Source organism: Camelina sativa, chromosome 12, assembly GCF_000633955.1.
Source record: "Camelina sativa cultivar DH55 chromosome 12, Cs, whole genome shotgun sequence".
Taxonomy (NCBI): Eukaryota; Viridiplantae; Streptophyta; class Magnoliopsida; order Brassicales; family Brassicaceae; genus Camelina; species Camelina sativa.
The window spans coordinates 14,499,274-14,524,893 of NC_025696.1; the positions used below are offsets into that span (position 1 = coordinate 14,499,274).

A 25,620-nucleotide genomic window follows, 5' to 3' on the forward strand; every position below is an offset into this window, starting at 1 on the left:
TTACGTTTTGACTTGTATAAAAAGCAAATATATATATACACAACGTCAGCTCAAACGTCTTTGTATATAAAGACTACTTAGTACATATCGAAAGTCTCTCTCCCTCTCTCTGTCTTTTGTTCTCTCTCTCTCTCTCTCTCTCTCTCTCTCTTTTGTTCTCTCTCTCTCTCTCTCTCTGCTTGCTGAAACCAGAAGATGAATATCAGAGATTCTATTGAAGATACTAACGAAGGAGAAGAAAGTGAAACGGGGAAGACCAAGAAGAAGATGAGTCCTGAATCTTCAATCTTTTCAACTATTCTCGCTGATATTGAAGAGAACCCAACGATATTGGAGGTGAAACAGATGAACTTGAGCGCTGAATTCTCAATCTTTTCACCAATTCACGCTGATGTTGATGAACAGAGTCCACCGATACTGCAGAATCAGAACAACAAGAAATTGAAGAAGACCCCAATTGACTTCACGACTACGGTACCAGAAACCCTAACTCATTCAGATTTTACCGACTTTCTCAATGAAGAACTAAAGATTCTGAGATCTGAAACAGAGATCAGAGGTCAAACGAGTGATCGATCTGTTTCTCGTAACCCTGGTTCCGATAGAGAATGTAATTGTGTAGAAGAGGGGAAAGTAGAACAACGTGAAAAAGCTAAGTTTCTTGCGGATGAGGTTATTGCGTGGCTCTTGAGAGATATGAAAGAATCCGAAATCTCCACTGGTACTGAAGTCTTGGCGTGCAACGTAAGGGATGGTGACATACTCGAGACTATTGATGAGATGTTACCAATGATGATTGGTGATGAAGATGAACAGGTGAATGATCATACAGACGGTTGTGGTCGGGTTGATGAGTTTGTTGACAAGGTGGTAGAAGAGATTGAGAAAGATGGGAGTTACTTACACTGGATTGAAGATGGTTATATGTTTGGAGGGTTGCTTGAGAATCTGATAAGAGATAGATTGAGAGAGAAAGCTGAGAAGGAACAGAGAGAGGTTTCTTCATGGATCTCTAATGGGGTTGCAGAAGAAGAGAAAGAAGAAAAAAAGGATATTAAGGAGAAGAAGAAGAAGAAGATGACTACAGAGGTGGTCATAATGGAGAGAGCTGAACAAGAATCAACTGTGAGTAAACGTGATTGTTTAAGACGGTCGTATTTGGTTGAGAAACTGAGAGAACGACATGAGGATCTGATGCAGAGGAGAAGGAAAGCTGCTAGATTTGGATTGGAGCTTTCGTTTCTTGTGGCGGAATTTATGTTTTTGATACCTAATGAGTTTCTTGCTGGTGAAACTGGAGATTGCAGCTATATGTGTACAAAGCTACTTGGGGTCGATGAAGATGAAAAGGGTACAAGTGTAATCATAGGAAAGCTTGAGGCAGTGTTTAGGATAGTGATTTGGAAGAAGCAGAACAAGGAACATGATGTGAACCTTCCTGAATCGATTTTTAGGTATGATGATTTCATTCGTCTTTGCGCAGATGCAGTTCGAGCCTTGGGAAAGATTGTTTGGGCTATGAAAAAGGACCACTGTGAAACGCTCAAGCTTTCTGATTTGGATTGTATGTGTGAAGATTTCGAAAACGTGTTGATGAAGATAGAGCTGAAGCTAGCAGAGATGAAGCAAAGGGTTTACAGATCTGTTTCTGCGGATTATGAGTCTTTTTCAAAGTCAGAAAGGTATGATCATTTGCTCGGAGAAAAGTTCATGAAGAGGGTCATTGCTGATAATAGATTTGGGAGATCAGTGGTTGGATCTTACTTAGTAGAGATATGGCGGTCTCTGTTTCAGGCAGAGGCATTACAGGAGTAGTAGTGGAAAAGAATGATTCCAAGCAGTAGTTTCTGGAATTTTCGTGTTCTTGGACCAGAGATTTTTTTGTAGATCATTGATTGGTGAATCTGTGTAAAGTCTTTTTTTTTTTTTCTCTAGAAATCATAACAATGTATCTACACACGCTTCAAGCATGATTAAGGCTAATACTTCTTTTACACGCAGCTCACTTGACAATGCAATTGATGCATATGGACTTGAAGTGATCATTTACATGAACTAAGAATCATATGTACACGAATGAAGCTCATAAGACAGATTTTTTGTTTTTTTTTTGGGACAAAGTGTACTAATGGTGGAGATGACAACCACAGACTTTGAAATAATCATGTTTTTTGGTTTTGTTTAGAGCGAAAGAGTCTTCAGTTGAAACCCGAGAATCCCATAAACCCGGTCTTATTATACGTAATAAACATGAATCATAATAAGTTCACCATAAACACTAACCAGTCTCAAAGTCTCATAACCTGAGAGAACAAAGACAATGACAGACGAGGAATCTTACATATCGAAACGGAAGACAAACAAAGAAAAACTACAAAAGAAGCTGTAAAAAACTTATATAAAGAGCAGATACTGTAGTACACATGTCTATTAGAAGTAGAGTACTCTTTCATGTGCGAAAATTTGTGATTTGATAGACATTCTTTCATCAAGTTACTGAACTTTGACAGGTACTCGATAGAGGATACTGAGAATCCTTAGCCGTGATCTGCACCTTCCGAGTTTATAGGCAACACACTGTTTCTGTCATTAGATAGAATATAACTCATCAACGACTCAAAGAGATGTGATTTTTCAGACAGCAACTGCAGGATTGAGGCTAGTTTACTTGACAGTACCATTGATGTATAACCAACTCGTGCTACTAAAAGAAATGCTTTGAATTGGTTCTTATCCATAAACTAAGAAACATATATGTATAGACTCATGAAGTTCACCAAAGCAAAGAGATTTAAGCAACCAACAATTCAAACAGAGAGGTTACCTGAGTTTATCTACTGGATCCAGTGACCACATCAAACAAGCCACAGCAACTTAACCATGAGGTTCTTTGCGCAATTCCATGTGTTGGTCGCACGGGAGCCTGAGAGAAAAACTGAGTTTAGTCCTTTTGGTAACATAAGCAATAAAAAAGGATGAAGAAAAGGGATAACAATAAAAAACCTCTTCCTCATGAGATATGACAACATCAGACTCTCTTTTGTCTTCAGGGACACCGTTGGATTCTGGAAGAGGCGATGTCTTTCCCTCGTTTTCTTTAACATCAGAGTCGGTTTCACCTGAAGATGCCTGCCTAATCTCATCAGATGCAAGAGAAACTTCAGGGGCAATCTCAGTTGGTTTAGGCAAAGGAGTCTCGTCAGTTAAAGTATCAACATGCGAGATTACAACCAGTTCTCCAGAGTTGGGATCACTAGGTGTAGCTGAATCCAACAAACCGGTATTCTCAACAATCGCATTAGCAGTACACCCCATAAACGGAGCATCTCCAGCAATCGGCACAGGTTCAACTGGGACAGAACTCACAGGAATCACTTCAGGAACAGAATCACCAGTCTCTTTATTATCATCATCAATCTTCTTAACTTCCCTGGACTCATCATCCGAGCTGCTGCTGCCACTACTGCTGCTACTAGAGCTCTTGTCATGATCATGACTTGAATCAGTGATCTCTATGCGCTCATCAGTATCCTTTTCGATTCTGATAGCATCTTCCTCTGTCGATCCTGACTTCTTGTAGTTTTTCTGAGAGCTAACAGTACCATCATCGTTCTCCCTTTCGCCTTGGCTTCTTGAATCTAGCACATCGGTTTACAAAATCCAATCAGTATCACTACCATAGTGACTTAACACTGTCTTTATTCAGATCAAAACTTAACAACCATCAAAAGAAACAAACTTCAAAAGAGAAAGAAACAAACAAAACTGGAACAGCTACTAATCAAACCGAAGCATCAGAGATAAACAACTTCAACTATGATCATAACAACTTCAAAACAAAACTACCCTTAAGTTAAATCCCAAACCGAAAACTAGATTGAACCCAGATGAAATAACAAGCAGAACATACTAAAACAAACCGAAAGATCAGATTTTTTGACAGATTTGAATCCCTAAATTTTGAGCGTAAAAGGGAAGTTAAAAGGATACCCATTTTGTTTGGATCGGTGAGCACAGATAATTTAAAAAAAAAAAATCAAAACTTGAAGAAACCACTGTATAAAGAGTAAAAGTGCTGAGATTAAAGCGAAGCTAAATAGAAACAAACAAGAGAAAGGTAGCCAAAACGTGTGTAGTGAGATTGAATAATTGAGAAAACAGACAGAGAGACAAAAGAGAGAAAGTAGTGAGTGTAATGGGCTGTAAAAAGGAATTAAACAATACCATGGTTGTTGTTGGGTTTGAGATTGATTTGAGTAGAAGATGCTTCTTCTACTTCTTGCTTTTTCTTAGCTGCTTTCCTTTTTTTAGCACCTGAAGGCATGATTTTGGTGTTTCTTCTTTTCTTTGGTGGGGATCTCTAACAGCTATGGCGGATCGTGGCTTGTCTCTTTGGGGTTTGTTTCTCTCTGTAAAACAAGAAAGAAGAAGAATAAAAATGGAGTCTTTTTTGTTGTGTTATTTATTTTTCAAAACTCAAAATGGTAGAAGTGGGAAAGTTTTTTGGGTGTTTTCTTCTTCTAGTTTCTCGTTTTATTGATATTAACTTTGCAAAATAAAATCACTATAATTGATTACGCGTTTGTTTCATTTATTTTCCGCGTTTGTTCCGCTTTTACTAATTTAGATTTAGTCATTAATTTTAGTCACTAATAGATTTTTTCCTAAAGTTAGTTCAAACAGATAATCTTACACTTTTTTGAAATCGACTAATTAAAACAAAAACAAAAAAATAAATAAACGAAAGTAAAGTATGTTTGATCCTACAAAAATATATCTTCGTTCAACAACTTTTTTATTACAATAAAAATAAAAATAAACTTTACAACAACTTTTGGTATATTTATTAACGCGATCGTGAATATTTATAACTTCTAAAATATAGGCACCAAATGGTCGTGAGTTGAGTTAATTTCGCCTTACTATAGGTTATTAATTAACTAGAGTCAATATTGCAATTTTGGGTGATAAATTTTAATATTTTACCTTCTTTTTTAGCATGTTTAAATTAGTATTATTGTTGCATGATTTTTAACAAAAAAAAAAAAATTTGTTTTTATAAAAGATTATAAGGTAAAATATCTCACTCGAGTTTGTAGTCGGTAGCTATGTTGCATGGAAACTCTTTTTGAGGTGCGTTTCCCGTTTCCGAAACGTTTTGGAAACAGAAACTCGTGGAAACTCGGAAACAAGTGACAGAAACACGATTCCTAAATATCTCTGTTTGGAAACACGATGGAAACTCCGTTTCCGTTTTGGAAACACGACGGAAACTCTTTTTTATAATTTCAAAATTTAATAAATAAATAAATTGAAAATATAAGAATTCATGATACATATAATGATCAAAAAATATAATATAATTAGTACCTTAAACGTTAAGATCCCTAAATATATGACAATGCTGGTCAAAAAATTTGATTTTGAACGTTTATTTTTTTTACAGTTTTACTTTTAATTAAACTATTTAATATTTATGTTTTGAATTTGTGTTGTTTCAGATTTTTTTAATATGGTTTTTATGTTTGGAAATTTATTATATCTCTCTATATATCTATATATATATATATATATATATATATCTATATATTTGTATATACGTTTCCTACACGTTTCCATTACTTCATTTTTGAAAAAACCCGTTTCTCGTTTCCGAAACGTTTCGTTTCCGCGTATCCGTTTCCGTTTCCATGCAACATAGGTCGGTAGTGTATAGGTTGTCATTTCAGATTATTATTATTATGTTATGGCAGTTAGGACAAATGATATGGGAGCTGTGGGGACAATATTATACAAGTGGTTCTGAGTTGGCCATGTCAGATACTCTAATTTCGTTATTTACCTTTACTTACTTTAATTAATTAATCACATTAATTATCGTGTAACGTAACTAATAGGTAACGCCTCGTTTGGGCCTTGGGGGATGTTATTGTACATCTTCCTTAATTATTCAATCGCAAACGCTCCAGACCGGTTCGGTTCGGTTCAATCTCAGTTAAATTCACTGGAACCTTTCTCGAACCGAACCGACCCGACCCGACCCAATTCGGCTCAGATCGATGTGTGTGTGTGATTTTCTCAGAGGATAATCAATTAGTGATACATCGAGTCGAAGAAGATATTTTGAGTCAGATCTGATTTGTTTTGTAAGTTTCTAAGCTAGTCTGATCGAAGTTGAGATCTCCCAATTCAACTCTCAAGCTTGCCTCTTTTTGTTTTCTGTAAAATCAATTTTGGGGTAAAATCTGAGAGGGCGAAGTGACAATGGATGCTTTTAGAAGACAAGCGAGTAAGCTCAGGGATCAAGTCGCAAAGCAGCAACTGGTAATTACCTTCTTTAATCACCACAACTAATTTCATTTCTACTGATTCAGCGAAACGCATCCCAATTTAGTTCCTTCGTTGCGACTATTGCTAATTTTGGAGAATGTGTTCTTTCAATTCCAGAGAGTGTTTGATCTTACAAGCTGCATATACCAATTTCGTGTTGTTAGAATAGATGATTTTAAGGACTTTGATTTGTATATTACTATTATAGAGTGTTGTTGTTTGCTTTTTAACAGTCTTGGTGATGATTTCATTGATATGTGTTGGTGTTGTGGTAAATTTTGGAAATGTAGGCTGTGATCAAGCAGTTCAGTGGGACTGGTTATGAAAGCTCAGATGTAATGGTGATTGATGAGCTAGAAATGCAAAGGCATCATCAGCTCGATAAGCTGTACCGCTCTACTCGTTCTGCAAAGGTTAGGACTCAAATTGACTTATTATCTTACTTCAGATATTGACTACATGTTTATGGCATTTCCTGTCTTGAGACTGATCTCACAGTTTATATGAGCTGATTGTGTGAGGGAGAAGGTTCAGTACGATTCATCTTAGCATAATATCATCAAACATATGTTATTTGCACTTTCAGGAGTTCCAGAGAGAAATAGTTAAAGCAGCTGAGACACTTACCACTATCGGGCTCAGACACATTGAAGCAGGTTTCTTCTGAATACCTACTTTACGTTTACCTATCATTGGCTAAATTACTATATGACACATTTGTAAGGTTTTTGTTTTGTCATATTTGATGTCAGGAACCAAGTTGTCTGAAGACTGTTGTAGGTATGGGAACGAAAATAGTCAGAACATTGATGAGAATATTCTAGCCAAGGCTGCAGCTATATACGGTGATGCTCGGAAACATGTAGACAAAGAACAGGAAGACTTCAACAAGCTTTTGGCTTCTCAGGTTCGGCTAGAATTATCCTGTCTTAATCTTAGTATGCTACTTAGATAGCAAGAGTAAACCTTTTTGTTAAATGCGTTAAGGTTTTGGATCCTCTTAGAGCTATGGTTGCCGGTTCTCCTCTTGAGGATGCTCGTCATCTTGCTCAACGTTACAGCCGCATGAGACAAGAAGCAGAGACACATGTAATCTTCTTAAAATCTAAGTTCTATGATGCTGTTGGCTATATTGTAATGTGAGTTAAAACTTTCAAAGCAAAACAGGCAACAGAAGTCTCTAGAAGGCAGGCACGTGTAAGAGAAGCCCCGATTCCAGAAAATGTGGCAAAGCTTCAACTAGCAGAAGCAAAGATGCAAGAGCTTAAGGCAAACATGGCAGTTCTTGGTAAAGAAGCAACTGCTGCATTGGCCGCTGTTGAATCACAGCAACATAGACTCACTTTCCAGAGGCTTGTGGCTATGGTATGTTTTATATACATACACACTGGATTTTGTGTCTTATAAAGATTAGTATTTACCGTATTGCTTATTTTAGGTTGAAGGGGAGAAAAATTATCACTTGAGAATAGCAGCAATCCTTAGTGACATTGAAGCAGAGGTTAGTAATGGATGAATCGTTTTCATATCTATATTTCATTAAAAGCTTACACATTTCGGCCTTACTGTGTTTCTTAGATGGTAACTGAGAAACAACACAAAGAATCTGCTCCTCCTGCGATTCCAACAGAGAACGGCTCAGAGAAAACATCATACTTTTTAGCTGAAGTAAGTTTTTATACCTTTCGTAATATCATCATTGCATATCTCAGACGAAGAGAAAGACTCTTTTCAATATATTCTTCCCTCGATAGGTTGTCCATCCGTTTTCCGCTGCGTCAGAGAAAGAGCTAGACTTGAACAAAGGAGATTACGTCGTTGTCCGCAAGGTTTCACATGTTATTACCAAAATCAAAGAACTAAATCTTTGCAGTGAGAGAGCTTGAAACTTAACTCTGTGTGCTGATTTTCTTTCGTATTCTCAGGTGAGCCAAACCGGTTGGGCTGAAGGAGAATGCAAAGGCAAAGCTGGTTGGTTTCCTATGGCTTACATTGAGAAACGACAGAGACTTCCTACAAACAACTTTGCTGCTGAAGTTTACTGAGACTCTTCTTCAAAGATTTTCATTTTTTTTTTCCTTACATTTGTGTCTGAAATACTTAGTTTTCGTTCAGTCATTTCTGCCAAAAAAAATATACTACTCTTGTTCATATTTGTTTATCCAAATAGTGTTTACCTCCAAAAAAAATGTTTCATTGGTGCCCTATTGAAGAGTGTTCTTATTGCAGATTAAAAATATATATATAGAAGCTTCAAGTTAAATAATCCTATGACTTGCAGGGAAACAATAACAAAAAGGTAAATTAGGAGTTAGTAACTTGACTTGACCACAAAGATTTTTTGTTCATCCAATAACATTTGGAACCCACTCTGTTTGTCTCAAATTTATGAGTTTAACAGAACAAAATTAACGAATCAAATCTAAAAATTCTCTCTTTCAGTCAAAAGTCTCTTAATTTGAAGTCATATGCAGAGTGACAAGAGAAGCATAAGCACCACCTGAAATCTTCATCAGTGTCTCATGCCTTCCCTTCTCAGCAATAACTCCGTTTTTCACAACCGCGATCACGTCTGCGTTCTTGATCGTCGTGAGCCGGTGAGCCACAACTACAGTGGTTCGATTCACCATAACACGATCAAGCGCATCCTGAACCACACGCTCAGATTCTGCGTCCAACGCACTCGTCGCTTCATCAAGCAACAAAATCTTTGGATCTTTTAAAATGGCACGAGCGATCGCAATCCTCTGTTTCTGACCGCCAGATAGCTGAACACCGCGCTCTCCAACGGACGTTTCGTAACCCTGAGGCAACGAGCTGATGAAGTTATGTGCGTTTGCCGCTTTTGCTGCTGTTATAATCTCTTCCTCTGTGGCTTCACCGGTTTTACCATAAGCTATGTTTGATTTGATAGTCTCGTTGAACAGAATCGGTTCTTGGCTAACCAAACCCATCTGTTGCCTTAACCAACTCAATTTAAATGTTTGAATCTCCACCTGATCGATCAAAATCTTTCCTGAATCCGGATTATAAAACCTCTCAATCATGCTTATCACCGTTGATTTCCCGCTCCCGCTCTCTCCAACAAGTGCAACGGTCTGAAAAAAACCAACCAATAACCAAATCTTAAACCGGTCAAAACCGAAATTAACCGGGTAAAAAGACTGTTTTTTTACCTTTCCGGAAGGGATACTCAAGCATAAATCACGGAATATCTGAACGTCCGGTCGCATCGGGTACCGGAAACTAACATGTTTGAACTCGATATCGCCATGAACGTTTTGCAACGTTGTACCTTCATCAGAGCTAGAATCAATCTTCGGTTTACGATCGAGGATATCGAAAATGGAAGCAGCAGAGTCTTTAGCTTTGCTTGTATCAGGTGCCATAGCACTCGTTTGAGATACTCCAATCGCCATGATCGTCAATGCAAAGAAAACCTGTGAAAATTAAATCAAGTAGAAATCACTAAACCAAACCGGATTTTAACTAAACCGAACCGAGAAAATGCTTCTCTTCTTCTTACCTTGAAGACTTCACCAAATGTGGCTTTACCTATTTGAATCAACCCCGCACCGCAGACGAAACATACACAATTGATGCAATAGAGAAAAAAGAAAGAGAAACCGAAACCCGCACCACTCATAAGACCTAACCGAACACCGTTCTTCTTCGGTCCATCGCATTTTTGTTGGTATAAATCCATCACTTTCTCCTCTGCGCAGAAAGATGCAACCGTTCTTATGCTTCCCACTGCATCATTCGCCACTTGACTCGCTTCTTCATACATCGCCTAAACCAAAATAAAATCAATCAGTAAATTGAAATTGTGACTAAACCGGAACCGAACCAAAAAATGTTGTGACCATTATTACAGTAAACCTTAGCATCTGCGCTGAAACCGGTCAAGAACTTGGTTTGAGCATATCCTTGGATGACAATAAATGGTGAGAGAGCAAGAACTATGAGAGCTAGCATCCAGTTCGCTGTAAACGCTATTATCAACCCAGTGGCTACAGTAGCTATGTTCTGTACTATTAACGCCAATGCATCTCCTACCAAACTCCTCACTGTTGAAGCATCCGTGGACAACCTCGCTCCAATCGCACCGCTGAAACAAAACGCAAATTAATAGTATTAGAATTTAAAACATACAAAAATACGCGTTTATGTATATTTGTACCTGGAATTTGATGTGTCATCGAACCAACTGATCTCTTGATGAACCACTTTATCAAACGACATTGATCGGATGCGTTTAATCAGCTTTCCTCCAGCGATACCGAAGAAATAGTTTTGGATCGGGATCATGACGAAATTGGCTACACCAAGAGCGACATAAATCAGCGCCCAAAAACGTGCGTCTTTCTTCAGTATCGCTGCTGGTTCATAGAACATATTGATCGAGCTCGAAAGCAGTAAACCGAAGATGGGAAACAACGTTCCGTGAACCATTGCGGCAAGTGACCCGAGCAATAAAACAGGAAGTTCCGGTTTGTTGAGGCGAGCAAGCCGTTTTAATGATACTTTCTTGTGCCTCACGGTTGTTTCCTCATCTTGGATCTCCTCGGTCTGGTTAACGCCAACGCCCGGTATGAAGAAGTTGGAAGTGAGAGAGAAAGAGTGGCGGCTGCTCGATCTCGATGAATTCCGGCTAACTGATCTTCTCATCGCTGATGATAACCTACGACTTCCTGATCTCTCCACGTCTAAGCTTGTTTCAGGTCTCTCTGTTTCGTTAGCTTCTTGTTTTGATCCTTCTTGTAGACGAACAAGCTGTGAATACGCTCCCTCGGGATCTTGAATCATCTCATCGTGAGTCCCTAAAAAATATTCACAATCGATTACTTATAGTGCACAATACCGTTTTCAAAATAGGTAACGTTTAGCACACGGTAGCTTTAATACCTTTCTCGACAATTTTTCCTTGGTGGACAACGGCGATTACGTCGGCGGTTCTTATTGTGGTCAACCGGTGAGCAACCACAACGGTAGTACGATTTGACATTAAGTTCACGAGCGCGTCTTGAACAATACGTTCGGATTCTGCATCTAACGCACTTGTTGCTTCGTCTAAAAGCAAGATTTTAGGGTTTTTCAAAATTGCCCTAGCGATAGCTAGCCTCTGTTTCTGTCCACCAGACATTTGCGTCCCGTGCTCTCCTACCATTGTATCCAAACCCTACAAACATAGAGCATTGAGTACAAAATCCCTTCTAATCATATTTTTCGTATTGAAAATTTAAGGCACCTGTGGGAGTTTGTCAATGAATTTAGCGGCGTTAGCGAGCTCAATTGCAGTTCGAATCTCTTGATCAGTCGCATCTTCTTTCCCATAAGCTATGTTCTCCCTTATTGTGGTCGCAAACAACACAGGTTCTTGGCTAACCAAACCGATTTTGCTTCTTATCCATTTGAGCTGAAGCTTCTTCAAATCAACGTTGTCTATCAAAACTTGTCCTGATTCCGGATCATAGAACCTCTCTATTAGACTGATAACCGTCGATTTACCGCTTCCGCTCTGACCCACTAGAGCCACCGTCGTGCCGTTCCGTACAAAGAGCGAGAATCCAGCAAAGATTTGAACGTCAGGCCTTGCCGGATACCTGAAGTAAACATCTTTAAGCTCAATGTCTCCTCTAATGTCCTCAAGAACAGAACCGCTCATATCGTACGCATCAATCTTTGGACGCCTCTTGATCGTTTCAAACATTTTGAAAGCTGCGGCTCTTCCTGCGGCGAAAGCATTCAAACTCGGTGATGTTTGCCCTAATGCCCTGAGAAGACAAGGTAGCTTGATAAACACGTAAGATTGTATGCAATGAGTCAAGTTGAGGGATTAGAATCTCTAACTCACATTCCTCCTGTCAAGACCGCGAAAATTACATTGATGACTTGTCCGCCATTGTAACCTTTCTCTATTATTAGCTTTGCACCATACCAAACCGCTAAACCGTAAATGCAAAACATCACGCCTAGCAATGTACCAAGGCCTAGACCAGAGATCAAACCCTGTTGAACCATAGTCTTGTAAGCGACCTCGAGCTTCCGTTCGTATTTTTCCGTTGCTTTTTTCTCTCCGGTAAACGCTACTACCTAAGGAAAAAATAAAACAGCGATTTGATCTAATGACACGGAGATTAATGTTATGGAAAGGAGAAAGAGAAGAACCCACTGTTCTAATGGCTCCAATGGTTTGTTCAACTACATTTCCAGCCTCTGCGTAAGCCACTTGACCACGGCTAGCCATTTTAGACATGATCATAGACATGGCTGCACCTGCCATCACAAGCAGAGGGATACAACTCAAAAGAACCAACGTTAAAAGCGGCCCTTTAATAAATGCAATCGCGAATCCTCCAACGAAAGTCGTTCCTAGTTGTATGACTTTTCCAACCTGTGCATCAAAACCAACAGTTTTTTTGGTATCTTGTATCGCAAGAAATCATTTATTCCTTAATTGTATTTAATTAATAAAAAACCTTTTCTCCCATGGCGTCTTGAATCAAAATTGTGTCTCCAGACATTCTTCCGATGACCTCTCCTGTGTTTGTCTCCGTATCGAAGTAGCCAATATCTTGTCTTAATATCGTTTTCAGGTATAGACCACGAATTGTGGCGGATTGACGTTCTCCAGTAACCATCCAGCATGAGACCTCTGTTGAAGAATTTGCAGCAGAAACTGTTAACTCCGAACACAAGTTAGGGCAAAGAAAAAAAAACAGAGAGTAGTAAAAGCTTACGGAGGAAGGCGACGACACAAGAGTATACTGCAAGGTAAAGAAACTTTACAGCAACCTGTAAACGTGGAAGGAAGATTAATGGAATTATAGTCACTAAAATTTGATTATGTTCCACGCCAAAAAAAACTAAAGTTGCTTTCAGTCTTTAACTTTAAAGTAAAGGCTAAATAAACAGTATCTTTGTCCATATCTTTTAAACAAAGGAAACAGTAAACTCCATTAATGCATATTTATTTCATGTAACTTATAAAAAATAAAGTATAATTATATCAATCAATGAATTTTTAAAAGCAGAAATTAAAGTGTGTTTCCTATTTAGTAAGTTACATCATAATTTTTCTCATCAAAATTATATTTTTCTTTCCTTTTTATTGGTCAACATAAAAAATTACTATAGCTTAATCTTCTTTGTTCTGTTAAACGTTTTCTTATACTATAGGTTAATCTAAAAAATTGAGAGCCTCCTTAACTGAAATCAAAAATCAAGAATCGTTATTAACTTTTTAATGATCACTAAAATCAAGAATAATATTCACCCTAATCCCTTAAATCATGGATGTCGTATTTCTTGATCAAGAAAATCTGACTCGGCTCGATCTAACCAGATCCCAAATTTAACTAATTAATAAAAAAGATAATCTATACTATAAAAAAAAAACCCTAACCTTCCACACTTCTCTAACCATATGATCTGGATCGGTGGTACCAAAGGAGTTTATGAGCTGGCCGAAGATAAGAGTCATTAACGGCTGAGTAAGGCCGTTACCCATGGCAGCGAGAGTCCCGACGGTCATCAAAACTACGTCGGCTTTTTCGGCAAAAGAAAACAGTTTGATATACGACACTTTCTGATTCCCACCATCATTCTTCTTCTTCATCGGTTTGATCTCCTCCATTGTTTCTTGTCTTTCCTCTTCTGTTTCCATAATTATCCTATAGGAACATTAAAAAAAAAAAAAAAAAAAAANAAAAAAAGAGTCGAGAGACTTTATAGGTATAATAAAAACTTTCACGGGATCTATGAGATGAAGGGAGATAATTAAAAAAAATATAGAGAAGGCTTTATATAATAATTAAGGCTTATAGCGTAAAGAAAGAGATATCAAAATTTGATTACGCGTTCTTGAATGAGAAACAAAACAATCCAGACTGTAAGAATATGAGAATCTTAGAGAGTTTCTAGAAGGAGAAAGAGAGATAAAGAGACCTGAACAGAAGTGATGAGACACCGAAGAGAGAGGAGAAAAAAAACTGGTGAGATTTCAAATACCGTTATGGTTTTTTTTTTTAAGATCTCGCTTATGTATAAGTCATAACTCTAACTTACTTTTTTTTTTTGTGATCTCGCTCGTCGTCTCTTCCTAAATATAGAGTTAGACTGTTAAATACTATTCTTTAGTCTCCTCCTTGATGTTTGCGTTATGATGTTTTTAAGGATTTTAAGAAATTAAGCGTTAGTTTTTTTTTTTCTTAAGATATATGAAGAATTAAGAGCATTTCTATTGGGAGTTTTTCATCGAAATATCCCACCAAAAATGAATAAAAACAGTAAGATAATATTTTTTAATCAAATATGTTAGGATCGATTTTCATATATTTATTAATTGAGTTTAATTGAGTTTTTTTAAGTGTACATTTGATAGGTTTATGGAGTGTGTATTGAAACCATAATTTTGGAGGATTTTATGGAATTTATGAAATTTAGAATTTTAATAGATTTTAGGGAAATTGATATGATTTATTGTAAAATTATTTCAAATCCTACCTAAAACCATGAGATTTGGATTTCTGTATTTTTAACTAAGTGGAAGTTATTGATTTGAGATTTGAATAGAGTTTTAAAGAATTTAAATGTTATGTAGAATCTATTGTTATTAGATCAAGATTTTGTTAAACTCTATTAAATTTTAGTGTTACTTGTTTGTGATTAGTAAAAATCCATTAAAAATCTTAACAAATTTGAGTTATGTTTATTTATTAAAACAAAAAATCTAGGATGGTTAATGAATTCAATTATTATGTTATTGATTCATGATTTTATATAATTTTTCACAAAATAAAGTTATGGAAAGTATCACAAAAATACAGAGATTTTTTGGAGTACTTTACAAGATTTTTGAAAAGTAAACAACAAAACTATAGACTACTTTCTAGCAATCCTTAAAAATCTTTCACTTATGATTTTGTTCAGTCTTCAAAATTATTTATAAATTAGAATCCAATAATACTCCCTAAACAAAGGAAACAAATCATCTTAAATCCTCCAGAATCCCTAAAAATCATTAAAATCTAAATCCACAAACTGTTTTGAATAACAATAGATTTTAAAGTAGATTTTTAAATCATCAGTTCAATAACAGTGAATTTTAATATTTTTAAAAAATTCATGATTGAATAACATAGGATTTGTAAATTTTACACAAATCAATTAAAATGTCAAAAGTGAATACACCCCCTTAATTTAGATGTTATTAATGAAAGGTAAAAATATAAAATATTTATTTAAAAAATAGTAAAGTTTTGAGAAAGCGGGGCATTTATCGGGGTGTATTTCGGTATCGGCAAATTTTGGAAAGCGGGGCATTGCCTGCGACCTGGGTTGTGCTCAGTGTGGTGCCGAGGAGGAAACGGTTAATCATGCCATTTTTGTCTGTCCTCCGGCTCGACAGGCTTGGGCTTTAGCAAACGTACCAGTTGGGGCCATTTCTTTTTCCACTGAGTCCGTGTACGCAAATATGGATCATTTTATGGGCGCCAATAACCCGGCCTCTCAGATATCTATGTTTCCCTGGCTTATGTGGTATATTTGGAAAGCAAGGAATGCAAAGGTTTATCATAATATTGTTGAGTCTCCTGCGGATACTGTCAGGGTAGCGGAAGGTGAGGCCTTGTCGTGGCAGCAGGCTCAGGAGGAGAGTGATAGTATGGTTTCGACCCCTACCAATCTCGCTCCACACCCCCGACAGCGGTTGCCCACCGATAATATTCCTATGTTTTTTACGAGGTATCGATGTTTCGTTGATGGATCATGGAAAGCGGGTGATCCCCTCGCTGGTGCGGGATTGTTTTGTTCATCGTTTCAGGATACGCCACCGATTCGAGGAGCCACTAATTTCCGACATAGTCTCTCTCCCTTACATGTAGAAGTAGAAGCTTTCATTTGGGCGATGCGGTGCATGATCGGACATGATTTCAGAGATGTGGCGTTCTTTACAGACTGTTCAGACTTGGTGAAGATGGTGTCTTCTCCTGCGGACTGGCCAGCTTTCTCGGCGTACCTTGACGACATCAAGATTGACAAGGAAGAGTTTTCATCCTTCTCTTTATCTTTTATTTCTAGAAATGCGAATGTAAGTGCGGATTCACTGGCACGCGCGTAGTTCTCCGCATCATGTCTTATTTGTAAACAATTTCCCCTCCCAATTGGCTCGTTTGACCTAATCACTTGTTGAAAAAAAAAAAAAATCATCATCAAAATGGACCAAATAAGGGAAAACAAAAGTACATACTAGAGACATCATAATAGAAAAATCATGTAATAGTATAAGAACATATTATAGTCTTCAAGCAACCTTTTCCAATATATATATTCCACTAAAATTTATCGATTCAGAAATTCGAATTCCCAAGAAATTAAACTATTGTTTATTCCATTAGCTAGGTTCCACCAAGTATATGAGACTAATAAATAATTTTTTCAGATAACAAACTAAATATTACTGTTATTCTTCACTCTTTATTTGCTTATTTAATATTGTATACACACTTTCTTATGTTCTAGTTTTGTTATGTAATCAATATATATTGGTTTAGAGTTAATCATAATCATATTAAACATAATTTAGTCATAAGGATTAAGGAGAACCCCTAGTGGAGAATCAAACATCTTTATATCCGCAAATTTGTGTGTAAACTTACTTTTGGAAAAGATGATATGTGTATAGACTAGTATAACTAACTAGATTAATACCCGTGCTTTAGCACGAGTTAAATTTTATTTTATACAACAAATTTAAATATTTTTATTTGATATATTTTTAGTATTAAACAATATCATCATATAACCTTAACATTTTAGATTTAAACCGAATTATAAGTTTATAACTTATTTTATCATAAAACTAACTACATTTTGATTGGTAAATAATAATGGAATATGTAAATAAGATATGCATCTGTTTGTGAGGAAAGAAGTACATATAACTTTAAATTATGATATTACAAATAATAATTTTAAGGTATGATATTTTTAGCCATCGAAGGAGTCTCCAGAGTTAATCCTATTTAAATCGAGAGATGTTTAAATTTGTTTAATTTCCTTCAACAGTATATATTTAATTTCTTATAGTGGTAGAGGTAGGGTATATATTGTTAGGTAAGATCGAAATATTGTTTACTTTAACAAAAATCACGGTTTTTATGTTTACGGTTACCGAACTCGGAAGATTTCTCGAGTTAAAATATTTTTATTTCATTTGTGTATATCATCTTTTATTCCTTCAAATGCTATTATTATTCCGGATTAGATTTAAAGTGGATTCATTGCTATTGCTATTATTAATAATTAATTATGAATAATTGGATAAATAAGCAATATAGGATCTAACAGTAATCAAAGTAGACCCGTAAATATCGAAAGATTATCAAATGTTATACTTAAATTACTAATATGTCAATTCTATAACCAACTAATGATCCATATATAACTATTATATGGTCTACCAAAAATAAGTCGTGTACTTCTGAAATAATAAAGAGGGGATAAGTGTTCTCTAAGTATTAGTAGTGTATTACTCCTTTTCTTTTCATAAGAAGTGTTTTTTTTATGATTTAACAAAGATTTTCTTGTGTTTTTTAAATGAAGATTTTGAAATAAGTACTAAATTTATCTCTATAATTTTTATTTTTTCATTAAAGGTGTACTTGAAATTTTAAAGTTTTCTTATTATGTGAAAATTGTATAACGTTATGCAAGAAATATATATCATGTGAAAACAAACGATATAGTATATATGTATATGTATATGAATTAAAGTAATTTATATTCTTTTATGAAGAAGAAAACAACTACTTCTACCAAAAAAAAAAAAAAGAAGAAAACCATTACTTGGGTATCTCTCGAAGCATGGGGAAGCTAAGCCATAACCCATAAGGATTGTTTGCCGCACATTGATAGAATGAAGCTAAAATTTTAGTTGTTATTGCTCTGAGATAGAACTTGTACTCCATGGCTTTTGTTTCTTCAAACCAAAAACCCGAAAGGAGAAAAGTTTGCTTCCTTGGGCATCACCAGTGACTCCTTCTGCTAATTAAATTATTTAGGGAAACAGAGCAGAGACCACGTCACACATTTGAGTGAACTTAATCAGCGCATAACGTTATGATCCCAAAATAGTACCACACCCATTGTTCATGACAATGTCAAAGAAAAGAAAAGGAAAAAAAACCCCAAAGAGTATAGTGGTTAAGAATTTAAGACAAACGATAAAGCGTATGATGCATTTAACCATGTTTTCAGTTTATTTTTTTTTTAATAAGTTGTTATATGTTATATTCTTTCATAAAAGAAAAATAAAAAATGTAAATGGACTTCAATCTTTTCTTTTTCTTTGACATGCTTTCGATGTTTGCCTTTTCAAAAATTGACATTAATATTGTTTTTTTTTTAAAGGGAAAAAAAAATTAAAAAGAGAATTTGATTCTAATCTTTATAGAAATAGGGCATGTTCGTTATTATGTCGCCGCGACTCCTTTTGGCGACCAAAAATTAAACGTCAACTCTGGCACAACAAGCGGTGAATAATTAATTCAGGTGTCGCTGCGACTCTTTTTATAAAGGTTGCCGGTGTTGGTTAGTGTCGCCAGAAAATGCAGCAACGATAATAATAGTCGCGCGAGTACTTTCACGGAAAAAATGGTGTTAGTCTCCATATACTTGAATATCAAGTAAGTTAGATTTTCAGTCGCCCGTCGCTAAAGTAGCGATAAGAAAAAGAACAGGCCCATAATGGAAGAGAACTATGACGCAGTAGGCATTACCATTACAAGTCACATAACTCATTATTTATCAATAATTATTCACTTTTGTTGTCAATACTAGTCACTTCTCGACTTTTGAAAACTAGTCACTTCTTTCACTTACATAAGACAACGTCAACTAGCGACAAAGTTTTATCAATCATTAACCTCTTCGCTAGCTAAACATAAAGGTCGCTAAATTTACTTACGAAAGGCTATATATAATTTTAAATAATATTCGGCGGTGGTTGGATAATGTTCATCTGGTTATGAACTTCTCTAATATTATGCATGTCAAGTGACATTCCCATATTTCCAATGTGACTTCAATTCTGTTTCAGCGATGGATGAACAATTTATATTTTAATCACTTTTTAAATAATGAAAATTTAGAATCCTTGTATAACATCTGCTTAATTAAGTTATGTTCTGTTTTTCTATAAGATTTAAAGTATACAAATAAACATTCGCGAAGAAAAAAAAAAGATTTCACAATTCACATTTGCTCTAAGAAGTAACTAGAAGTTATGCGATTAAGATTAACGGTATATAGAGTAGTTGACAAAAAATAAAATTCTTTCTTTCTGGTATAAACTATAAAGAGTGGTTGACAATTAAAGCAAATTTCAAAGTATTCTTCCGAATTACATTATCAAATATATACTTGAAAGGTATTATACCATTCGATTCTTGGTTTTACGGCATATAAACAAGCTCGCCATGCAATTATGTCTTTTTGCAGTGAATCAATAATCTTATATCTTTATAAAATCTAAAGAATAGCATATAAACTTAAACGAAGACGAAGTCAATTATCACGATATATAGTCCCTCGATCGAACTATATATGGTGTCAAAATAGCTTTTTGAGTATATCTTATACAATTTAGTTATAAGTCTAGTACGTACTATACTTACTAGCTAGTGATGCACGTACAATAAACAAAAATTCTGACAGTTAATGGAATAGAACCAGATTCACTGATCAGTTATACGTCACTATCGACCATGAAGTAAAAGAATACATTCGACTGCAAAAAACATTATATGTGAAATCTTTTTATTTCCTCCATTCTTTTGTTTGACCGAGAGAAACCAATCTAATTTATTTTGTTCCTGTGGTATATCCACAGACTTTCAATTTTAACTATAACATGCATGCACGTAACTTAACACACAGATGTATATTATTTTGATTTAGAATTCGGTTGCTTTTTAGTATGTCAAACATACTTATATATATTAATTAATTAACCAAAGGTAGGTGCGTACAAACCTATATGGGTTAAAATAAATACTATAATGAGGTTAGAGTAGATTACAACCTTTACAAAGGTATAATTAAGACAAACTTAATCGTCTTGTAGTTCCAGTCTCTGTCAACAACATATGAATTCGGATGGTGAGATACCAAAGATTACGGAACAAGTCGTAGTAAGTAATAAAGCTTAACACGAAAGCTATTGTATATATTGTATATGTAGTGTGTGGTAAGTAATAAATCTTCTTAATAGTCCTATATTGCTTTTGTGAATGTAAAAACAAAAAAAAAACAAAAAACAGATTTACACATGTAACACTTTTTTTTGTTATGTAATAGATTTCATAGGCTAAAAATTCCAATCACCATTTTTTTTAATGATTTACATTATAAACTAGCAATAAAAACGTTAAAATCAGCTAATATCACTGGTGAATATAAAACAAACATGATCTAATCGATGATATAACTAACATGATGAACTTAAAAACCCTTGGTGAAAGAAATAAAAACAATTTTACGGCTGGGGAGCCTTAACCCAATATAAAAAGCCCATTATAATAATTTAATACAAAATATCTGTTATGTTTTGGCCCAAAAAAAAAAGAAGAACAGAACAGTATGTCATATAAGAACGGTGTCGTGTCATAGTTAACCCTACGAGAGGAAAGTACATTTATTTTGGAGAAGAGAAAGAGACAGAGACAAAGAGAGAGAGAGGCTGTTCGGATTCTTGGTAGAAACAATGGCGGTAGAAGACACTCTCAAGCCTGTTGTTCACGAAGAAGCAAACCCTAATTCTATAGAGAATCCAATTGATCGATACCATGAGGAAGGTGACGATACCGAAGAAGGAGAGATCGTAGGCGGAGAAGGACACGGAGACGCTGACGAATCGAACAAATCCGCCGTTCCTCAATCGCATCCTTTGGAACATTCGTGGACGTTCTGGTTCGATAATCCTACTGTGAAATCTAAACAGACCACTTGGGGTAGCTCTTTGCGATCTGTCTTCACCTTCTCTACTGTTGAAGAATTCTGGAGGTTAGGGCTTTTTGATATTTTTCCCGATTCAATCTCTGTTTCTTTTAGATGATTCTGCATCTGGGTTTTGTTTAGAATTCGATTTCTTGATGAAATTTATGATCTTTACTGGTGTGGATTAGAAGATGACATTGAAGCCACTGTTCTTATTATGTTACTGATGAAATTGCTTTGTTTGATGTTTTAGTTTGTAGCTAAAACTTATGTTAGGGTTTAAATTAGGTAGCTATTATCTTAATGGTTAATCTAAAGCATTAGTTAGATATGAAATTTTCCCTTTTTGGTCACTTGTTTGCTTCAGATGAACCTTGTATTGTTCTTGTGTTCAGTTTGGTTGTGAAGCTCTTCCCCATGGGATTAGTAGGTTTGTGTATCTTTGGACTTCTTATATTAAAAGACAACTTTTGTTTTTGCAGTTTGTACAATAACATGCGGCATCCGAGCAAGTTAACAACTGGAGCTGACTTCTACTGTTTCAAACACAATATCGAACCTAAGTGGGAGGATCCTATTTGTGCAAACGGAGGCAAATGGACTATGACATATCCTAAGGACAAGTCTGATAAGAGCTGGCTCTACACTGTACGGTTTCTATTCTTGTTTTATTTTTGGATAGTAAATTACCACTTCCACTTCACTATCAAATCGAGTCTAACTGGGTTATTACATGCTTGGTCTAGTTGCTTGCATTGATTGGAGAACAGTTCGATCATGGAGATGAAATTTGTGGAGCGGTTGTTAACATTAGAGCAAAGCAAGAAAGGATATCTATTTGGACCAAAAACGCTCCAAACGAAGCTGCTCAGGTAAAAATAGAAAAGACAGTTTTTTTTCTTATCAAAACTCATCAAACAGTCTCTGCGTAAACAAAAAGACATGAAAGTTCCATCTGCTTCAATGTTGCAGGTGAGCATTGGAAAACAATGGAAGGAGTTTCTTGACTACAACAACAGCATAGGTTTCATCATCCATGTAAGAAGAATTTGTCTTCTCCTAGAGCTAGTTCAAAAGTCGTTTCATCGGATCTCTCATTGTTTGTTTTCGTTTCTTTTTGTTTTTCTTTTTCAGGAGGATGCGAAGAAGCTCGACAGGAACGCAAAGAATGCTTACACCGCTTGAAACCAGACAACCCTCTCAAGTCTTTGCATTGTTTCAGTTACAGTTTTGTATGTGAGAGATCTCTATTTATATCTTTAAAACATGACTTGTTGACCACTATCTTTGCTCCTGAGTGTTGATTGTTCAGAAGCTCCAACATTTCATTTAGTATTAATATATTAGTAGTGTCTTCACAAATTTATGGTACCAGAGGCCAAATACTCTGATAAAAAAACCCACCAATCTTATCGGTCCTCCAAAGTCCAATCCAAAACTCATAAGCTCTTCATAACATTGCATGTTTAGTTTCCCATATACCGTTCATGTTTGGAGAGTGGTCCTTGTCTTTAACTAGTGATCACCGGTTTCTGTAAGGATTTTTTGAGGATACTTGAAGAAAACATCATTTATAACTAATCAAAGATGTTAATGAATTCTAGAAACTTTTTAAGATTTGAAAAGTCACATCCTCTTTTTAGTTGATGCCAACACTTTTTTCTAATGTAGGAAGTAATGTTGAGCAGTGTGAACTGATTAACTCGGTTATTGACGGTGGATCGGATCCGGTTACTTGGAAATAAGAGTGTCGGTAGGAGATCTAAATAACGAAGTATGTCAACTGTCTAATAAGGACCACTTGAGACGACAAGTTTCTTCGGCTAATAATAACATTAGATTACTACATTCAACAAATTAGTCTTTTTAACATATGGGTTTGCTCAATTTTCAATAATAGAAACAAAAGGTTTTGTCACCCATCTTCAAGTATTTGTATTCGTTCCAATAATGGTGAACCAGAATCTCAAATTTTATTTTAACTAGATATTGCAATGTATTGTAAATCAAACTATTACCTAAAAGCTTTTAAAAAACTAAATAAAGTATAGTTTATACTTTATATACAAACGCACACAAAAGGGTTTGAATAAAAGAACATATGAATGAGAGCATGCATGTGCAGTCTCCAGATTAGATCTAAATCTCTGACTATTGTAATAATATTTGCTAAGATCTTGCTGCGAAACTACACACATTTAATTCCAACAAAGTTTCAAAAAAGAAAAATATTTTTGAAATTGAATTAAATCAAACGCGCCTTCATCATCAAGTTAAATCAAATCTCAATTAGTGTCCTTGCTAATTAGTGAAGACGAGGACCTTTATTTTAAGTGAGTTCTCTCTCTGTCTCACACTCAAAAGCTTTATACTTTCTTACAAGCTCATCACTAAAAGAGAGCTTGAACCAGAGAGATCTGAGACAAAAGAACAAGACTTTAGAGTCTCTCTCTGCTACTACAAGATCTACATCGACCAGGTTAGTATCTCTCTCTCTCTCTCTACTGATAGCTCTGATACTCATCTGTCTCAACGAGATCCGTTTCTGGGTTTTGGATTTCATTGCTAAAGTTATAGTCTTTAGATTACTTTATGTTAGAACTAGTCTTTGAATCGATAAATCCTATATTTCAATTGTTAAAGTATTGGTTTCGATTAAACTGAATAAGTTTATGTACTCTTTTAACAGATCTTGATGCTTTTAGCTCAAAGTAGTGTGTTATACTAAGTATCTAAGTTTGTGATTTGTTCAAAAATGCTTCAGGAGATTTGAAAGAATCATGGGTTCTAAGCATAACCCACCAGGGAATAATAGATCGAGAAGTACACTATCTCTACTCGTTGTGGTTGGTTTATGCTGTTTCTTCTACCTTCTTGGAGCATGGCAAAAGAGTGGGTTTGGTAAAGGAGATAGCATAGCTATGGAGATCACAAAACAAGCTCAGTGCACTGATATTGTCACTGAACTTGACTTTGAGCCTCATCACAACACAGTGAAGATCCCTGAAAAAGCTGATCCGAAGCCTGTTTCTTTCAAGCCGTGTGATGTGAAGCTCAAGGATTACACGCCTTGTCAGGAGCAGGACAGAGCCATGAAGTTCCCGAGAGAGAACATGATTTACAGAGAGAGACATTGTCCTCCTGATAATGAGAAACTGCGTTGTCTTATTCCAGCTCCTAAAGGGTATATGACTCCGTTCCCTTGGCCTAAAAGTAGAGATTACGTTCACTATGCTAATGCTCCTTTCAAGAGCTTGACTGTTGAAAAAGCTGGACAGAACTGGGTTCAGTTTCAAGGAAATGTGTTTAAATTCCCTGGTGGAGGAACTATGTTTCCTCAAGGCGCGGATGCGTATATAGAAGAGTTAGCTTCTGTTATCCCAATCAAAGATGGCTCTGTTAGAACTGCATTGGACACTGGATGTGGGGTAAGTTGGTTTCATTGTTTCCGCTGGAAATATGTTTTGATTCATAGTAGAACCTTATTGATTCTAATGTTCTATCTCTAGGTTGCAAGTTGGGGTGCTTATATGCTTAAGAGGAATGTTTTGGCTATGTCCTTTGCGCCAAGGGATAACCACGAAGCACAAGTTCAGTTTGCGCTGGAGAGAGGTGTTCCAGCGATCATCGCTGTTCTTGGATCAATTCTTCTTCCTTACCCTGCAAGAGCCTTTGATATGGCTCAATGCTCTCGATGCTTGATACCATGGACCGCAAACGGTATATATAAACTATCAAATTAAGCGCGCAAATTCACATTTCTTGCTCAATATATATACTCATATTTGTGTCTTTGATTGGTTGTACAGAGGGAACGTACTTAATGGAAGTTGATAGAGTCTTGAGACCTGGAGGTTACTGGGTCTTATCAGGTCCTCCGATCAACTGGAAGACATGGCACAAGACGTGGAACCGAACTAAAGCAGAACTCAACGCTGAGCAAAAGAAAATAGAGGACATCGCAGAGTCCTTATGCTGGGAGAAGAAGTATGAGAAGGGAGACATTGCAATTTTCAGAAAGAAGATAAACGACAGATCATGCGATAGATCAACACCAGTTAACACCTGCAAGAGAAAGGACACTGATGATGTCTGGTACAAGGAGATAGAAACTTGTGTAACACCATTCCCTAAAGTATCAAGCGAAAAAGAAGTTGCTGGAGGAGAGCTAAAGAAGTTCCCGGAGAGACTATTCGCTGTGCCTCCAAGTATCTCTAAAGGTTTGATTAACGGCGTTGACGCAGAATCATACCAAGAAGACATCAATCTATGGAAGAAGCGAGTGACTGC

The 25,620-nt window shown here is 36.0% G+C and overlaps 6 protein-coding genes across 9 annotated transcripts in view; 4 read left to right on the plus strand and 2 right to left on the minus strand.

The window, feature by feature from the left end:
• LOC104731727 lies at positions 156-1,928 on the plus strand. Its single transcript, XM_010451202.2, has one exon. It carries the CDS (start codon positions 196-198, stop codon positions 1,813-1,815), a length of 1,620 nt encoding a protein of 539 aa, XP_010449504.1. The 5' UTR covers positions 156-195; the 3' UTR covers positions 1,816-1,928.
• Positions 2,217-4,499, minus strand: LOC104731728. 3 transcript variants are annotated; one of them, XM_019233348.1, is made up of 4 exons: positions 4,225-4,499; positions 3,004-3,638; positions 2,825-2,923; positions 2,217-2,577 (listed from the first exon to the last, which is right to left on the minus strand). In XM_019233348.1, the coding sequence occupies exons 1-3, from the start codon at positions 4,322-4,324 to the stop codon at positions 2,831-2,833; spliced, it is 828 nt and encodes a 275-aa protein (XP_019088893.1). In that variant the 5' UTR covers positions 4,325-4,499; the 3' UTR covers positions 2,217-2,577; positions 2,825-2,830. The 3 variants fall into 3 exon arrangements, with proteins under 3 accessions (XP_019088893.1, XP_010449505.1, XP_010449506.1); XM_010451203.2 differs by having other exon boundaries at positions 2,217-2,583; positions 4,225-4,498; XM_010451204.2 differs by lacking the exon at positions 4,225-4,499 and adding an exon at positions 3,991-4,195 and having other exon boundaries at positions 2,217-2,583.
• LOC104731730 (SH3 domain-containing protein 3) lies at positions 6,090-8,537 on the plus strand. Its single transcript, XM_010451205.2, has 10 exons — positions 6,090-6,324; positions 6,621-6,743; positions 6,917-6,986; positions 7,083-7,237; positions 7,318-7,419; positions 7,498-7,695; positions 7,769-7,831; positions 7,909-7,998; positions 8,085-8,159; positions 8,256-8,537. The coding sequence occupies exons 1-10, from the start codon at positions 6,265-6,267 to the stop codon at positions 8,373-8,375; spliced, it is 1,056 nt and encodes a 351-aa protein (XP_010449507.1). The 5' UTR covers positions 6,090-6,264; the 3' UTR covers positions 8,376-8,537.
• On the minus strand, positions 8,620-14,409 carry LOC104731731 (ABC transporter B family member 9-like). 2 transcript variants are annotated; one of them, XM_010451206.2, is made up of 13 exons: positions 14,281-14,409; positions 13,739-14,006; positions 13,074-13,128; positions 12,813-12,988; positions 12,506-12,727; positions 12,188-12,426; positions 11,582-12,107; positions 11,239-11,512; positions 10,514-11,153; positions 10,213-10,441; positions 9,857-10,123; positions 9,507-9,770; positions 8,784-9,428 (listed from the first exon to the last, which is right to left on the minus strand). In XM_010451206.2, exons 2-13 carry the CDS (start codon positions 13,997-13,999, stop codon positions 8,784-8,786), a joined length of 3,798 nt encoding a protein of 1,265 aa, XP_010449508.1. In that variant the 5' UTR covers positions 14,000-14,006; positions 14,281-14,409. The 2 variants fall into 2 exon arrangements, with proteins under 2 accessions (XP_019089490.1, XP_010449508.1); XM_019233945.1 differs by lacking the exon at positions 14,281-14,409 and having other exon boundaries at positions 8,620-9,428; positions 13,739-13,999.
• On the plus strand, positions 21,012-22,694 carry LOC104731732 (eukaryotic translation initiation factor 4E-1). Its single transcript, XM_010451210.1, has 5 exons — positions 21,012-21,396; positions 21,813-21,978; positions 22,077-22,202; positions 22,303-22,368; positions 22,465-22,694. The coding sequence occupies exons 1-5, from the start codon at positions 21,098-21,100 to the stop codon at positions 22,513-22,515; spliced, it is 708 nt and encodes a 235-aa protein (XP_010449512.1). The 5' UTR covers positions 21,012-21,097; the 3' UTR covers positions 22,516-22,694.
• The window catches only part of LOC104731733 (probable methyltransferase PMT14), a 3,683-nt gene continuing 1,557 nt past the window's right edge, over positions 23,495-25,620 (plus strand). Inside the window, exons 1-4 of the mRNA XM_019233946.1 lie at positions 23,495-23,809; positions 24,095-24,758; positions 24,840-25,050; positions 25,140-25,594. Coding sequence (XP_019089491.1) covers positions 24,111-24,758; positions 24,840-25,050; positions 25,140-25,594 — 1,314 coding nt within the window. The 5' untranslated portion in view covers positions 23,495-23,809; positions 24,095-24,110. The remainder of the gene's footprint in view (positions 23,810-24,094; positions 24,759-24,839; positions 25,051-25,139; positions 25,595-25,620) is intronic.